At 60.6% G+C, this 15,644-nt stretch overlaps 1 protein-coding gene across 1 annotated transcript in view; it reads left to right on the forward strand.

Moving 5' to 3' along the window:
• The window catches only part of LOC100354897 (ribose-5-phosphate isomerase-like), a 29,551-nt gene extending 14,129 nt beyond the window's left edge, over positions 1-15,422 (forward strand). Inside the window, 2 exon segments of the mRNA XM_089309080.1 lie at positions 14,540-14,754; positions 14,757-15,422. Of these exon segments, the coding sequence (XP_089165206.1) occupies positions 14,540-14,754; positions 14,757-15,337 (796 nt within the window). The 3' untranslated portion in view covers positions 15,338-15,422.
• The last annotated feature ends 222 nt before the right edge of the window (positions 15,423-15,644 follow it).

The following is a 15,644-nucleotide window of genomic DNA, read 5'->3' on the forward strand; positions in this document are numbered from 1 at the left end:
TCACCCGCAGGTGTGTGGCCCATCTTAAAGTTCAAATGAGGAGGCCCGCGCCGGGGCACACAAGGTTAACTCTCTGCCTGTGGTGCCAGCATCCCACATGGGTGCTGGTTCCAGTCCGGTTGCTCCTCTTCCAGTCCAGCTCTCTGCTGTGGCCCAAGTGTTTGGGCACCTGCACCCACATGGGAGACCCAGAGGAAGCACCTGGCTCCTGGCTTCGTATCGGCACAGCTCCGGCCATTGCAGCCATTTGGAGAATGAACCAACAGAAGGAAGACCTTTCTCTCGGTCTCTCTCTCACTGTCTGTAACTCTACCTGTCAAATAAATAAATAAAATCTTTTTTTAAAAAAAAAAGTTCAAATGAGGGGGGCAGGCCTGGTGGTGCCCACCCCCACCAGGGCTTGGTTCCTCCGCTCTGACCCAGCTTCCCGCTCGCGTGCCTGGGAGGGCAATGGCTGAGGCGGGCGGGCCCTGCCACCTCGTGGGAGACCCAGAGGGAGTTCCCTGCGACCCAGGGAGTGAAGTGGCAGATGGAAGATGGGTCTCTGTGTGTCTCTGTCTGAAGACAAGACCCCTTTGTCTGTCCGGCTCCTCCTTTTGTGCCTGGATCCCCGCTGTCCCCGCCTTGCTCCTCCCAGAAGCCCCAGAGCCCCTCCAAGCCGGCTCTCAACCCTCCCCATCCGCAACGCCCTTCCTGCCCCACCCCACCCAGGGGGGTGTGTCCATGCTTCTACACCTCCTGCCTGGGCCTCCCTCCCCGGCTCCCCCAGGCCTGCCCGCAGCGTTTCTCAGTCCCTGTCTGCAGCACCCCCACCACTGCCCCCCCGGGGGCCCCTCCTGAGCTCTGCCCGTGCCACGTGCTGCGCCCTGATGCTGCACCAGCCCCTGATTCCGTGGGGGGGACCTAACCCCCAGGGTGTTGGTGCCAGGAGGCGGGGCCTTTGGGAGGGAGTTGCAGCGGGGTGGGGGTGGTCCTCAGGGGTGGGGTTAGTGCCTTTATGGAGGAGGCCTGGGAGGGGCCCCTCGCCCCTCCCACCACGTGAGGGTCCCTGGCCACAAGGCGCTGTCTGTGAGCAAGCCGGCCCTCAGCAGACACGGAACCAGCTGGCCACTTGACCTTGGATTTGCCGCCTCCAGAATTGTGAGCAGTAAATTTCTGTTGTTTACAAGTCACCCGGTTCATGGTATTTTGTTTTGTTTTGTTTTGTTTTTAAATATTTATTTGAAAGGCAGAGCATCAGAGAGAGTGGGAGACACACACACACACACACACACACAGAAGTGGAGAGAGAGACAGAGATCTTCCATCCACTGATTTGCTCCCTAAATGGCCACAATCGCCAGGGCTGGGCCTGGCCGAAGCCAGGAGCTAGGAACTCCATCCTGGTCTCTCGCATGGGTGCAGGGGCCCAAGCACTTGGACCGTCTTCTGCTGCCTTCCCAGGTGCGTCAGCAGGGAGCTGGATCAGAAGCAGAGCGGCAGGGACTTGAACCAGAGCCCACATGGGGTCCTCACCTGCTACGCCTCAGTGGCAGCCCTGGAGCATCGTCTGTCCAGCGTCAGGGCAGGTGCACCGAGACGCCTGCAGGTGTCCCTGGGCCTGGGCCACCTTCTCCTCCGCCTTCCTCCCATGTGATCACTGCTCCCGCTGTGTCCCAGTGCCATGCTTTCCTGGCACCCGATGTGTGCTCCTAGGGCACACCTCTCTGAGGCGCTGCTCACAGCGTGTCCTCCTGGACGTGGCTGGGTTGACCTGCGCCAGCTCTGGCTCGGGCCTGTGAGCCAGTTGGAGCACATGAACTGACCTTCTCCTGCGGTCAGTTACCGGCTCAGAGAAGAACCTGCGGCCGGCGTGGCCCTGTGAGCGTGAGTGCTGGGTCTTCTGCAGAGGTCCGGGGCGCAGGTGCCTCCGACTTCCGGGTGTGCTGCCTTCCTTCAGCACAGACGCTGGGACTGTGTGGATCGGGGATCAGCAGGTCCACCCAGGCTGGAGCCCATCCCTGGAAGGTGCTATGGTGCCTGGAGCCGTGCGCACCCAGGCCTGACCTGAAGGTCTCCCTCTCCCTCCCTGACCTGGATTCTCTCATTCCAGATGCTGCTCACCTCGCCACGGCTTCTGTCCCTAGAAGCTCATTTCGGAAGTTGAAGACAGCACGCATTGAGAACGCCTTGAACAGCGCGCCCCGGCTCACCAGCACCGGGCACTGCGGAGCCTTGGGCGTCTCCTCCTCTTGGCGGTGAGGCTGCCCAGCATCACGGAGATGGAACCCACAGCTCCAGCCTGCAGAAAGGACCAAATCGAAAAGTCAAGGTGGGGGGCGGTGCCGTGGCGCAGTAGGTTAATCCTCTGCCTGCAGCATTGGCATCCCATATGGGCACTGGTCTGAGTCCTGGCTGCTCCACTTCCGATCCAGCTCTCTGCTATGCCCTGGGAAAGCAGTGGAAGATGCCCAAGTCCTTGGGCCCCTGCACCCACATGGGAGATTGGGAAAAAGAATCTGGCTCCTCCTGGCTGTGGATCGGCGCAGCTCCGGCCGTGGCGGCCATTTGGGGAGTGAACCAACGGAAGGAAGACCTTTCTCTCTGTCTCTCCCTCTCAAATAAATAAATAAAATCTTAAAAAAAAAGTCAAGGTGTGGTTTCTACTGAATGCCAACCTCTTTTGCAGCCGTGAGACACTGATAAAGCGGAACCCGAGCCATCTTGAGGTGTGAGTCACGGACCATCTGTAGACAGTCTGGTTTCACCAGGTGAGCTGAGGTCTTCGTGCATCGGCTGTGGCTGGCCCGGAGCCAGGAGCCTGGAACTCCATTTTGAGCTGTCTTCCTGGGTGCGTTGGCAGGGAGCTGGATCAGAAGTGGAACAGCCAGGACTCCCACAGGATGCTGGCATCCCAGGCGGTGGCACGTCTCCACCAAAGGGAACTAGGATCCTTGGGCCCATAAAAACCAAGTTAGAATGTTCCAGAATGTCCTGTGGCAGCCAGGAAGGAAGGTCACTCTCAACAACATTAAGGGAGCATGGGAAAGACAACAGAGCAGGCCAGAACCACCCCCCACCCAACACTAGCAGAGCTGAGATAGCAGCATAAACATGATTAATTGTAATTATATTTCAATTCAATAAATCAGCGGATTAGTCATGGCTGTCATGATCCTCAAAAGGAGGAAGTAGTTCGTATAAAACATTTTGCAAAGTTGCGACATAAGGAAGATGACGATGGGATTTTTACGGATATAAAGTGTTGAAACTGGTAGTCTGTGCTTTTTTTCTTCCTATTCTTGTTGACAAATTGGAGAGATGTTTGCTTTATCTGTGTAATCAGAAAAGAATCAGCCCAGCTCTGGCTGGCTGCAGCCCCGGCAGGCAGGAATCCACAGGAGGAGGGGCCCCGGGCGGGCGTCAAGTGTAGGACCTCAGCCTGGTCACCTACTGTCGTCCAGGCCAAGGCACAGCCTGCAGGGGGCGCCCCCAGGACTTAACCAGTCAAGCTGAGGCGCCAGGTTTCCTGCCACGAACCACAGGTCAAGCGCCCGGATCCAGAGACCTCCGTTGACCTTGGAAGCTTCTGGGCCGCTGAGGCCCAGCCAGTTAAGCCACCGCGTAGGATGCCCATGGCCCATATCTGAGCGCCTGTTCGTGTCCCGGCTGCTCCACTTCCAAACCGGCTCCCTGCCAATGTGCCTGGGAAAGCAGCAGAAGATGGGCCAAGTGCTTGGGCCCCTGCACCCACGTGGGAGACCCGGATGGAGTTCCAGGCTCCTGAGTTCAACCCGGCCCTAGCTGGCTGTTGTAGGCATTTGGGGAGTGAACCAGTGGAAGCTCGCGCTCGCTCTCTCTCTCTCTCTTGCTCTGCCTTTCAAGCAGATGAAAATATATGAATAAATAAACATTTAAATTTTAAAAAAGATTATTGCAGACATGGCAAGATTTCAAACTCCCATTACAGGAGCCCCAGGGAGAAACCCAATCCCGCGGCACAAACCGCGAAGACAGTGCCAGGAGGGGGCGTGGGGAGAGGAGGCTCCACGCTTTCCCGTGGGACAAGGCCACTCGGTCGTTTTCGGGAATCGCCTTGTCAGGCCTGCCCGCAAGCGCTGCCAAGCTCTGCTGCGGAGACGTTGGAGCCCAGGGAGCTCCCGCAGGAGCCCGCCTGCTGTCCCTACCCAGCCCGGCCGGCCGCAGGCACGGGCGCCTTCCGCCCTCCCTCCCACACTGGAGCCCGGCCCCCCTCTGCCGACCCCGACCCCGCTCTCGCCCCCAGGGTCTCCCAAGCTGGGCCTCATCCTTCTATGGCCCCCTCCCAAGGCTGAGCCCTCCAGCCAGGCCCCAGAGGAGCTGCAGGGATCGGTGCTCAGCCTCTCAACACTCAGCGTCCACCCTGCCCACTCAGGCCGTCTCCTCCCGCTCCTCCCCCCACCCCCCTGCTCCTCTCCCACCCACCCCTCCACTCTCCTGCTCCTCCCCCACCCCTCCCTTGCTCCTCTCCCCCACCTACCCCTCCACCCACAGTGCTGTCCATGCTTCACTAACTCACTTCTTATCCCTCGGTCCCTTTCCAGGACTCTCTGAGTTTGTGATCCTAGAAACAGGAGCCAGACGGGGGCCTGCCCAGGGCTCAGGCCCCACGCACCCACGTGGCCCGGGCTGCCGGCTCCGTGCAAATTCCCTGGGGCCTGGGACTGCGAGTCGCTCGTTTGCTTTCTTTCTTTCTTTCTTTCTTTCTTTCTTTCTTTCTTTCTTTTTCTTTTCTTTTCTTTTTTTGACAGGCAGAGTGGACAGTGAGAGAGACAGAGAGAAAGGTCTTCCTTTACCGTTGGTTCACCCCCCATGGCCGCTGCGGCCGGCACACCGCGCTGATCCAATGGCAGGAGCCAGGTGCTTCTCCTGGTCTCCCATGGGGTGCAGGGCCCAAGCACTTGGGCCATCCTCCACTGCACTCCCTGGCCACAGCAGAGAGCTGGCCTGGAAGAGGGGCAACCGGGACAGAATCCGGTGCCCCGACCGGGACTAGAACCCGGTGTGCCGGCGCCGCAAGGCGGAGGATTAGCCTAGTGAGCCGTGGCACCGGCCTTTTTCTTTCTTTTTTTTTTTAAGATGCATTTACTTACTATTTTGGAAGAGCAACAGAGGAGGAGGGGGAGAGAGAGAGAGAGACGGAGAGAGAGAGGTCTTACACTCACTGGTTCACTCCCTAAATGGCCGCAACAATCAGGTCTGGGCCGGGTATAATGCAGGAGCCAGGAGCTTCATCCGGGTCTCCCACGTGGGTGGCCGGGACCCAAGGGCTAGGTCCATCTTCTGCTGCTTCCCGGGCCCATTAACTGGATTGGAAACAGAGCAGTCGGGACTTGAACCAGTGCTCTGATGTGGGCTGGTGGCAGCCGGGGCGGAGGCTTCACCCTCGGCGCCACAGTGCGTAGCATTTTGACAAATCTGACAAAAAAAAAAAAGGTGACAAATCTGAGGCTCTGGTCACAGGGGCCGAAAGGCATGGGCGGGGGGAGCTCCAGCCTGGAGCTGGGAGGTGGCTGGAGGGTCTCCCATGACTTGCAGGTGGGAACGAACCCAGGGCAGAAGAGGCTGCTGTCCTGTGCGGGTGGCGCGAATCGGCCGCGGCGGGAGCGCTTCTGCCCAGGCCGGCAGAGGCCCTGCGCCAGGGCTTCCCCCCGGGAGGGCGAGCAGGGAAGAGTTTGCCAGCTCTGGCGCTGGGAGGCCAGGCTGGGAGCTGTGCCTGGCGGGCAGGTGCGCTGTGGGCGGAGGGGGGGGCATGTGGCTGATTCTAGACAGGAAGGGAGCCTGGGGCGGGGTGGGCAAGGGTCAGCCAGATTCCAGTTGGAGGAGAGAGCAGGTCCAAAGGCTGTGACCCAGGTCACCCTGCACACACCTGGGGGCAGGCGGAGGCTCCTCCAGGCAGCGGGAGGGGCTTTGCCTGGCAGAGGGGAAGGTTGACAGGCGCGGAGGACGTCGCACACGCAGGGGCTGCTCCGGGTGGGGACGCCTGGGACTTCCGGGCGGGGAGAGGCTGCAGAGGCAGCCCGGGGCCAGGACACAGGACAGGCAGGGGGAGGGGCGGCTGGGTGTGGGGGAGGGGAGGAGTTCCAGCTGAGGCTCCCTGGAGGCCAGAGGCAGAGGACAAGGCGGTGACCCAGCTGGGCTGGCCACGTGCAGGTGGGTGGCAGCGGCTGATACGGTGACGGACACCGGGCAGAGCCCCGAGGGCCCCAGCGCGTCGCGGGCAGAGCCCCGAGGGCCCCAGCGCGTCGCCAGGAGCCGGCGCATGGGGGCTGGGGAGGGGTATTTCTCTGAAGAAAAGCCAAAAACAAAAAGCGAAAGCTGGAAAGTTCCGGTCTGTGGCCTGGCACAGGAAAGAGAGCTGAGAGCCGCTAGGTCCTGGGGCACAGCCCCGCCCCCGGAGCAGGGTGAGAGCAGCGAGCGGTGCCCGGCCTCCACGGCCACGCCGGGGCCCGAGCAGACCAGCTGGGGGCCCAGTCTCCAGGGGCCCCACGTGCCGTGACCTCCGCCCCCCACCCCACGGAGCAGCCCCTCCTTGCTCTGGGCAGGGTTGGGGGCCTCTTGAGGGGCTTCCTGGGCCCCCACTCATTCCCTGGGACAGAGGACAGGACCGCCCAACCTTGTCTGGCTGGGAAAGGCTCGCTGCCCTGCCAAGCCCGGGCGCCTCGGCCGCAGGAAACCCTGGGAGCTGCAGCCAGAGGCCCCAGAGCAATGCCGGGGAAGGACCTCCTGTCCCCCGCGGGCGCTTCCGGGAAGCAGGAGCACAGGGAACCCGTCTCACTTGTGTCGTGAGGCTGGCACAGCCCCAACACCCACACCCGAGAAAGACGTCGGCGGAAGGTAAATGAGGGCTCCTTCCCCCTCGGAGACACGGGCACGACACTCAACAAGACATCAGCAAACCGGATCACAGGAAGAAGCCCACCCTCGGCCCCGTGGGGCTTCTCCCCGGCCCACACGCCGGGCTAGGTCAGCATTTGGAAGTCAGCTCCTGCGATCCCGGGCGCCAACGGGCTCCTAGCAATAGACGCCGAGAAAACACGTGAGAAAGTCGACACTCGAGACAAAAATCTCTCGGCCAAGTAGCTGGGTCCACCCAAAACCCAGCTTAGAAGCCCTAACCCCCGGGAGCTGGCGATAAAGCGGCCTGGGGGTAGTCAAGGTTAAATGGTTGCAGGAAGTGGGTGGACTGGAGATTCTGACTTCCTGTAAGTTAGGAATCCCGAGGTGAGAGAGAGGGTAGCGGTGAGCCAGGCGGCCCGGGGTAACGGGTTAGGGCATGGGTCAGGACGCAGTCTGAGCGAGGGCGCCCAGCCCTCAGTCCAGGGGAAGCAGGGCCGTGTGGTTTCCTGGGGAGGATACGCCCGAGGGCCAGGCTGGCGGCTCAGCAGGGAGCTGAGCGCTGAACTCGTAAAGGCATGGGATCCGGGTCTCCCACCTCTCTCCCACCCTGCTCCACCTCCACCTTTTCCTGGACAAAGGGTCTCCTGGGTGTGAAACAGGGGCACTTTCTCCCGAGGTTTTACTGCCCAGTGTTAGAGGCGGAGCGGGGAGGCTCTCCTGTTGGCGGGACTGTGCGGGGTGAGATACGGGACCCGGCGGCCGCCCAGGCTGCTGGAGGCGGCGGATGCCTCCCGCACCTGCTTTGCCGCGGGGGCCCCTCTGACACACAAAGGCTGACTTCCATCTTCCGACCTGACAAGACGAGGTGCCTTTGCGGGTGTGGCAGGTGCACGTGTGTACACGGGTGTGAACCCCCTCTCTCTAATGACAAAACCAAGCAATGCGTTCGGCGGTTTCCGGGGCGAGTGGTGTGTGCATCTGTGTGTTGGTACAAAGTTCGGGAAGAGCAGGGGGGAAATGTTAGCTCGTTTCACCCCAGCTTCCTTCTCGCCAACTTTCCCTCTCTCGGCAGTCTTTGAAAGTCAGAGTTAGAGAGAGAGAGAGAGAGAGAGAAGGAGAGAGAGACCTTCCATTGCTGGCTCACTCCCTAAATGGCTACCACCGCTGGAGCTGGGTCAGGCCAAAGCTGGGAGCCTGGGACTCCCTCCGGGTCTCCCTCTTGGGCACAGGGGCTCAAGCACTGGGGCGTCTTCTGCTGCTTTCCCAGGTGCATTAGCAGGGAGCCGGATCAGAAGTGGAGCAGCCGGGACTCGAACTGGTGCTCCTGTGGGATGCCGAGCCACAGGTGGTGGCTTAATCCACTGCACCACAATGCAGTCTGGGCGCTGGCCTCTTCTCCCTGCTAATATGCGTTGGCGATTCATCCAGAGCCGGCTTCTCTGAGGAACAAGGTCTCTAGGAGACGCAGGAGAGGACTATTTCCTCCGTTTCCGCTGGCGGTGGGATACGGCCGACGCCTTCCTGGGAGAGAAGTCGGCCCACGGCCTCAGCTGTCCTGCACTGGGCCGCTCCGGCTGTGTGGTCCCCGCCACGTGCCCCTCACGCTCTCCAGGGTTATTTAAACGATGCCCTCTCTGGACACCTCGTCCTCCTTGCCGGTTTGTGGGGTGCGTGTGTCCACGGACAGAGCTGCAAGGAAAATGTGTTTCAGATTAAGCCAGACGGGCTGTCCTAGCTCCGCTGCCGGCCCGCCGCGGGGCCTTTGGCGGGTACGGCTCCTCCCGGTGCCCCCCCGTCGAGCCGCTTCCTCCTCCCGTGCACCGCGCTGGGTGGCTTCTGTGCCCACCGTATGCCTCGTCTCGAGCCGCGGGCGCGGAGCGCTGCCCGCCACGGCCTTCTCTAAATGGCTGTGGTTTCTGTTTTGGTTTCCTGTCGCTCTCCTAGCACAGGAGTTCCCCCTTTATCCCTGGTTTCACTTCGCAAGCTTTCAGCCACCCCAGGCAACTGCTGTCTGGAAATATTAAGTGGAAAGTTCTAGAAACAAACTGTTCGTTGGGGCCGGCACTGTGGCATAGCAGGTAAAGCCACCACCTGCAGTGCCAACATCCCATATAGATGATGGCTCGTGTCCCGGCTGCTCCTCTTCCGATCCTGCTCTCTCCTGTGGCCTGGGAAGGCAGTAGAAGACGGCCCAAGTGGTGAGCCCCGGCCCCTGCACCCATGTGGGAGACTCAGGAGAAGCTCCTGGCTCCAGGCTTCAGATCGGCGCAGTTCCAGCCGTTGTGGCCAATTGGGGAGCGAACCAGCGGATGGAAGACCTCTCTCTCTCCTCTCTCTCTCCTCTCTCTCCTCTCTCTCTCTCTCTCTCTCCTCTCTCTCTCCTCTCTCTCTCCTCTCTCTCTCTCTGCCTCTCCTTCTCTCTCTGTGTAACTCTTTCAAGTAAACAAATAAGTCTTTTTTTTTTTTAAAGCAGTTCACAAGCTTCACATAACTTTTGTCATGATACCTTATTCTAACTGCTCTATTTGACAACCAGTTGTTTTTTTTTTTTTTTAAGATTATTTATTTATTTATTTGAAAGCCAGAGTTACACTTAGAGAGGAGAGGCAGAGAGAGAGGTCTTCCATCTATTGGTTCACTCCCCAGTTGGCCACAACAGCTAGAGCTGCGCCGATCCGAAGCCAGGAGCCAGGAGCTTATTCCAGGTCTCCCACGTGGGTGCAGGGGCCCAGGGACTTGGGTCATCTTCTACTGCCTTCCCAGGCCATAGCAGAGAGCTGGATGGGAAGTGGAGCAGCTGGGACATAGTTTTTTAAAACATAGTTCTTTGTCTGACATTCAGGTTTTGTGTTTTTACATCTGACAACCCAGTTTCTGCCACGCTAACAGGAACCAGTTCTTACTGGCCATCCTTTCCTGGGGTTAATTCACATACTTAAGTCACAAATGACAGCTTCATTCCAGGTGTGTCCGTGTGTACAGGAAGATCTGCTCATTCCACCTTCCCGTGAACTTTGTAAAGCAGCCTCACATGGGCTCCGTGTCACCCCCAGTGTCAGGTGTCCGTGGACGTGTTGGGATGGGCCCCAGGGATCACGCGGTGGAGGGGGCATGACTGCATCATTGAAAAACATTTTAAATGTTCCTGGTGACGGACTCCAGGAGCGGTTGCTCGCTTTCCTGTCTCGTTGTGCCCCTCCCCAAATTGCTACGTAGAAGTCCCAATTCCTAGAACCTCAGGATGAGACTAGATTTGGAGGTTTTTTTTTTTTTTTTTAAGATTTATTTATTTGAAAGGCAGAGTTTACAGAGAGAGAGAGAGAGAGAGAGAGAGAGAGAGAGAGTCTTCTATCCGTTGGTTCTCTCTTCAAATGGCCACAACAGTCAGGGCTGGGCCAGGCCAAAGCCAGGAGCCAGGAGCTCCATCCGGGGCCCCGGTACTTGGACCATCTTCTGCTGCCTTCCCAGGTGCATTAGCGGGGAGCTGGATGGGAAGCGGGGCAGCCGGGACTCGAACTGGTGCCCATACGGGATGCTGGCATTGTAGGCAGTGGTTTAACCCAGGCCCCCGGAGGTGAGGTTTGTAAAAAGGCAATTAAAGTAAAAATGAGGTCATAGAGGTGGGCCCTGACCCCCTGTGAGGGGGCCTTACAAGAGGCACTCAGGACACAGAGACGCACAGAGGGGCGACCGATGAGGACACAGGGGACAGCAGCCCTCGGGTCGGTGCTGTGGCGTAGAGGGTACAGCCACCGCCCGCGATGCCAGCATCCCGCAGGGGCACTGATTTGAGTCCCGGCTGCTCCACTTCCCATCCAGCTCCCTACTAATGCACCTGGGAAAGCAGTGCATCCACGTGGGAGACCCGGATGAAGCTCCTGGCTCCTGAATTCAGCCTGGTCCAACCCCAGCCATGGCAGCCATTTGGGGAGTGACCCAGTGGATAGGAGACTGTCTCTTCCTCTCTCATGTAACTCTGACTGTTGAATAAATAAACAACAAAGAAGCTGCAGCCCTGCCCACACCTTGATCTTGGACTTGAGTTCTGGGACGGTGAGAAGAGGGATTTCGTCCTCTCAGCTCCTCAGCTAGCGTGTCTAGAAGATGCTTACGAGGCTCTCACGGTTCCCGGGAGGAGGGCCCTGTTCTGTGCTCGGAGCGCACGGAGAATCCCGGCATCAGCCGCCTTCCACAGCCTGGCCATCTCCTCACCTGCTCTCCAGGGTGGCACCCTCCAGCTGCCACTGCTGCTTCTGAGTTCTGCTGTGCGTTGCTGGGGCCTGGGGTCGCGTTCGGCTTTTCCAGTTTGCTCTCCGGCTGCAGTGCACCCCGGCGGGCTCCGGGTAGGACTCAGCGGCTGACCAGCCCCCGAAACCAAGGGTGGCCCTGCCTTGCTGAGCCTGCCAGAGCCGTGCCAGCAGGTTCGAGGTGGCCTCCCCAGCCTGCTCAGGGCTGTGTGCAGGTCGGTTAAAGCCCAGTCTCGGGTCGTGGTGACCTGGGTCTGAATGCTGACCCGGCACAGCCCTGGCCGGGCGGGGCTCGAGAGCCTGCGCTTCCCACAGCCCAGCTGGTGCTGCCGCTGCTGCTCTGGGGACCCCTCCTGCAGGCCACTGGCCATGACCCTCAGGTTCGCCGGGGCTGGCAGCCCGGCACTGGGCACCGTGGGCTCTGGCCTCGTCACCACCACCCTCCCCCCCCGAGCACACGCACTGGGGTCTGGGCTCCATTCCATGCCCCCAGGTGCAGTGGGCAGCCTCCAAGTGCATTTGGGAACCCAGCTCTGCCTCGCCCCGCCCCCCCATCCCACGGGGCAGTCTCCTCTGGGTACCGCTGGGCCCAGCTTCAGTTTGAGCCCAGGGCCTGGAAGAGTGCAGATACTCAGACAACCAGGAAGGGAGGAGAGCAGGCAGGCTCTCTCTCTGAATGGCCAACGCCTGCCTGGTCACTCAGAAGCTGACAAACCTCCGTGCGCCAGGTGCACAGCCCTGGGGGTGACGTGACCACAGCCGGGTCTGCCTGCTTCCAGCAGTGGCCCTGCCCCTCCCTGCCCCGTCAGCCTGGACAGGGGCGTTGCCTGGCGTGGCTGAGACCTGCTCCACGGAGAGGAGTGGGTGACGGGGTGACGGGGCCGCTGTGGAGCTGAGCCTTAAAGCAGGAAAGGTGTCTGGTGCCCAGCAGGTGCAGGGCAGGGGGCACACCTGGCGGAGCGCACAGGGAACAAAGGCGCGGAGGGCGGAGCTGGGGGGGAGGGGCGGCACCTGGGGACCTGGAGCTCCCTGGGAGGGGGCGGGGTGAGAAGAGGTGATTGGCCAGCACATCCCCGGGGACAGCTGGGGGGGGGCACCCTAGGGTGATGCACGCATGCGTGGCAGAGAAGGGTGTTGGGGCTGGGGGACCTGGCAGCATGGGCCCTGCAAAGGCCTGGGAGGGCAAGGGCTCTTGCGTGCAGGTTGCTCCAAGCCCCGCGAGCCCTGGACTCACAGAGTCAGTCACAGGCGTGGAAATCCCGTGCCCAGCCCGTAGGCCTTGCTCTGTGGATCCCGCCTGGGGAGAGTTTTCCAGTTGGTCTCAGCGGAACCGGGAGTGCGCCCCTCACTCAGCCAGACACGGAGGGGGAGCCAGGAGTGTGGGGTGGGGCAGGAGAGGGAGAGAGGCAGAGCCGGGGAGAGGATGGCACAGCGACAGAGACGGGGAGGACCCGGGGGAGGAGGCGGCAGAGAGGGGGGAGGCAGGAGCAGGGACAGAGGCCTGGCCCGGCGGGAGGGGGAGGAAGGCCTGGGAGGGAGCCCCGGGGTCCGCCCCCCGCTCCCCGCGGCAGCTGGGGCAGGTTGGCAGCTTTGCTGCGGGGGCTCTGGGAAGGGAGTGGCACCCAGCTCCTGGCTGGGCTCCATCTGGGCGCTGGGGCCCCGGGGGGCGCTTGAGCGGGACGGAGCCAGGCACAGGAGCCGTCTCCACACCAAGCTTGGGCAGTGGCTCCTGGCCCTGGGGCCCTCAGTGGGGCCAGACACGCAAAGCTGCCAAGGGCAGGGCGGTGGCTGTGGCACCCCAGGCCCTCACTGACCTCTGAGCCGCTGCCCAGGGGCTCACAGGCCACTGAGGTGAGAGGGACCACTGGGAGCAGAGGGAGGAGGGCGCCCGGCCTCCTGGTGCAGAGAGGAGGAGTGGGGGGGTGGGACATGATAGGAGTCGGCGTGTGTGTGTGGGGGTGGGGTGCAGCAAGTGAGGGAGAGCGCAGGCCAGAACCAGGGCCCAGGGCAGGGCACGATCGCAGCCGGCGAGTCTGCAGGGCCAGGCAGAGCCCGTCCCAGCCTCCCTGGAGCTGCCACCCTGCTCACCTCTGCCCCCCAAGCTGCCTGTGACCGTGACCGCTATCTGGAGTGCAATAAAATAAAGCCAGCAGGGAAGGCAGCGTCCCTAACCCACCTGAGATGGTCACCCAGCGAGGCAGGACAGGTCCCTGCTGCCCAGGGTGGGGTCAGCCTTCGGGGAACTGAGAAGACCACGAATGAACCTTGATCACGGACACAGGGCACAGGTGGCCTCCGTAGCTCTCTGGCAGCACGGAAGGGCCGGCCACCTGGATGGCGCCTGCTCCTGTGTCCCCCTGGGGAGGGACAGAGGCCAGGGCCGACTCCCGACTGCCCGCCGTGGGCCTCCCTGCCGGTCCACCTCCCCTGCTGGCTCTCTGTGAGCTACAGCGCTAGACGCCTTCCAAGGAGGCCCAGACAGGAGCAGGGGCTGGCTCTAGGGAGGAAGCTCCCGGCACTGCCCAGGACCCCAGAGGGCAGCCAGCACCTGCCCAGCTGCCCCCTTCAACGGCAGCACTGGCCAGGCACCACCCCAGAGGGGCGGGGTGAGGGCTGGACTCGGTCATGCCTGGTTTGGTGTCTCCAGACCCTCAGGCTCCTCATCTGCAAACCAGGAAGGAAGTGCCACGCTGGTTACCAGGCGCCCGTGCAGGGAGACCCACCCCTAGGTCCCCGTCAGGGCAGCGCCTTGCGGTGCCGGGCACCCGCGGGGCTCCTTCCAGGATGCGCTCGGGCTGCCCGTGTCTGCTCAGCCTCAGCCCTAACCCAATTATCCGGGCGTCTGGCAGATTCCCTGGCAGCTCCCTCCTCCCCAAAGAGACGGGCCAGCAGGTTAAGGACCAATTATGTCCTTGTGACGCATGGACGGGCTCCCTGGGCTGACGTGGGATTTTTCAAAGTGAGAGGAAGTGGAAGCAGCACACCCTGCGTCTCCTCTGCGCCATCCGTGTTCCGGGGGAGCCCCGGGCAGCAGCCTGACCCCGAGCCCTGGGGGCCGCCTGCCCCAGGGAGGCCCCGCAGTACCCCTGCTCCCACCACCCTGCATATGCTGCCGAGACCCCCGCCCCTGCGTGGATCTGTCTCCCTCACTGAGCTCGGAGCTCCGGTTCTCTGGACTAGAGCAGAGCTCCATGTCTGACCCAGCTCTCTGCTGTGGCCCGGGAAGGCAGTGGGAGATGACCCAAGTCCTTGGGCCCTGCACCTGTGCGTGAGGCCCGGAAGAAGCTCCTGGCTCCTGGTTTCGGATTGGCACAGCTCTGGCCATTGTGGCCAACTGGGGAGTGAACCAGCAGATGGAAGACACCTCTCTCTCTCTGTCTCTGCCTCTCTGTAACTCTGCCTTTCAAATAAATAAATAAATCTTTAAAAAAAAAAAAAGAAAAGAAAAAAGGTGGTGCCACCGGCACCGCCAGCACCAGCGGCCTGGACACCAACAACGTCTGCCCGGCCCCCTCCGCGATGTCCAAGGCCGAGGAAGCCAAGAAACTGGCGGGTCGCGCCGCGGTGGAGAACCACGTGAGGAATAACCAAGTGCTGGGAATTGGAAGTGGTTCTACAATTGTCCATGCTGTGCAGTGAATAGCTGAAAGAGTAAACAGGAGAATCTGAACCTTGTCTGCATTCCCACTTCCTTCCAGGCCCGGCAGCTCATCCTGCAGTATGGCTTAACCCTCAGTGACCTGGATCGACACCCAGAGATTGACCTCGCCATCGATGGTGCTGATGAAGTAGATGCTGATCTCAATCTCATCAAGGGTGGTGGAGGCTGTTTGACCCAGGAGAAGATTGTGGCAGGGTATGCCAGTCACTTCATTGTGATCGCTGACTTCAGGAAAGACTCAAAGAATCTCGGAGATCAATGGCATAAGGGAATCCCCATCGAGGTCATCCCAATGGCTTACGTCCCAGCGAGCCGAGCAGTGACCCGGAAGTTTGGGGGCGAGGTTCAGCTTCGAATGGCTGTGCACAAGGCGGGTCCTGTGGTGACAGATAATGGGAATTTTATCCTGGACTGGAAGTTTGACCGTGCACACAAATGGGGTGAAGTGAACATCGCTATCAAGATGATCCCAGGCATGGTGGACACAGGCCTGTTCATCAACATGGCGGAGAGAGTCTACTTCGGGATGCAGGACGGCTCCGTGACCATGCGGGAGAAGCCCTTCTGTTGACCCCACGAGGAGCAGATGTGTTCACCTTGGTCTCCAGCCCACAGCCAGGTGGCCGTGCCTGTCCAGGAGCCTTTGCCTTAATGTATGGGGGTGGGGTGGGGTGGGGTGGGGCCTAAGCCCAGTCGTCTGCAGTATTGTTACTATGTGTCTTTTTAAACAGAGAAATTTAAAGATATATATATTTTTTTACTATGAAAAATATTCAGTTTTTTTATAAAGTAGAACTTGATTTCATGTTTTATATGAAATATTTACCAAAAAATAAATAAATAAAAAAGAATAGGGCAAGAAGGGGGAGACTGCCTTT

The sequence above is a fragment of the Oryctolagus cuniculus genome, chromosome 11 (genome assembly GCF_051225735.1).
Source record: "Oryctolagus cuniculus isolate XC-2025 breed Fujian yellow rabbit chromosome 11, ASM5122573v1, whole genome shotgun sequence".
Taxonomy (NCBI): Eukaryota; Metazoa; Chordata; class Mammalia; order Lagomorpha; family Leporidae; genus Oryctolagus; species Oryctolagus cuniculus.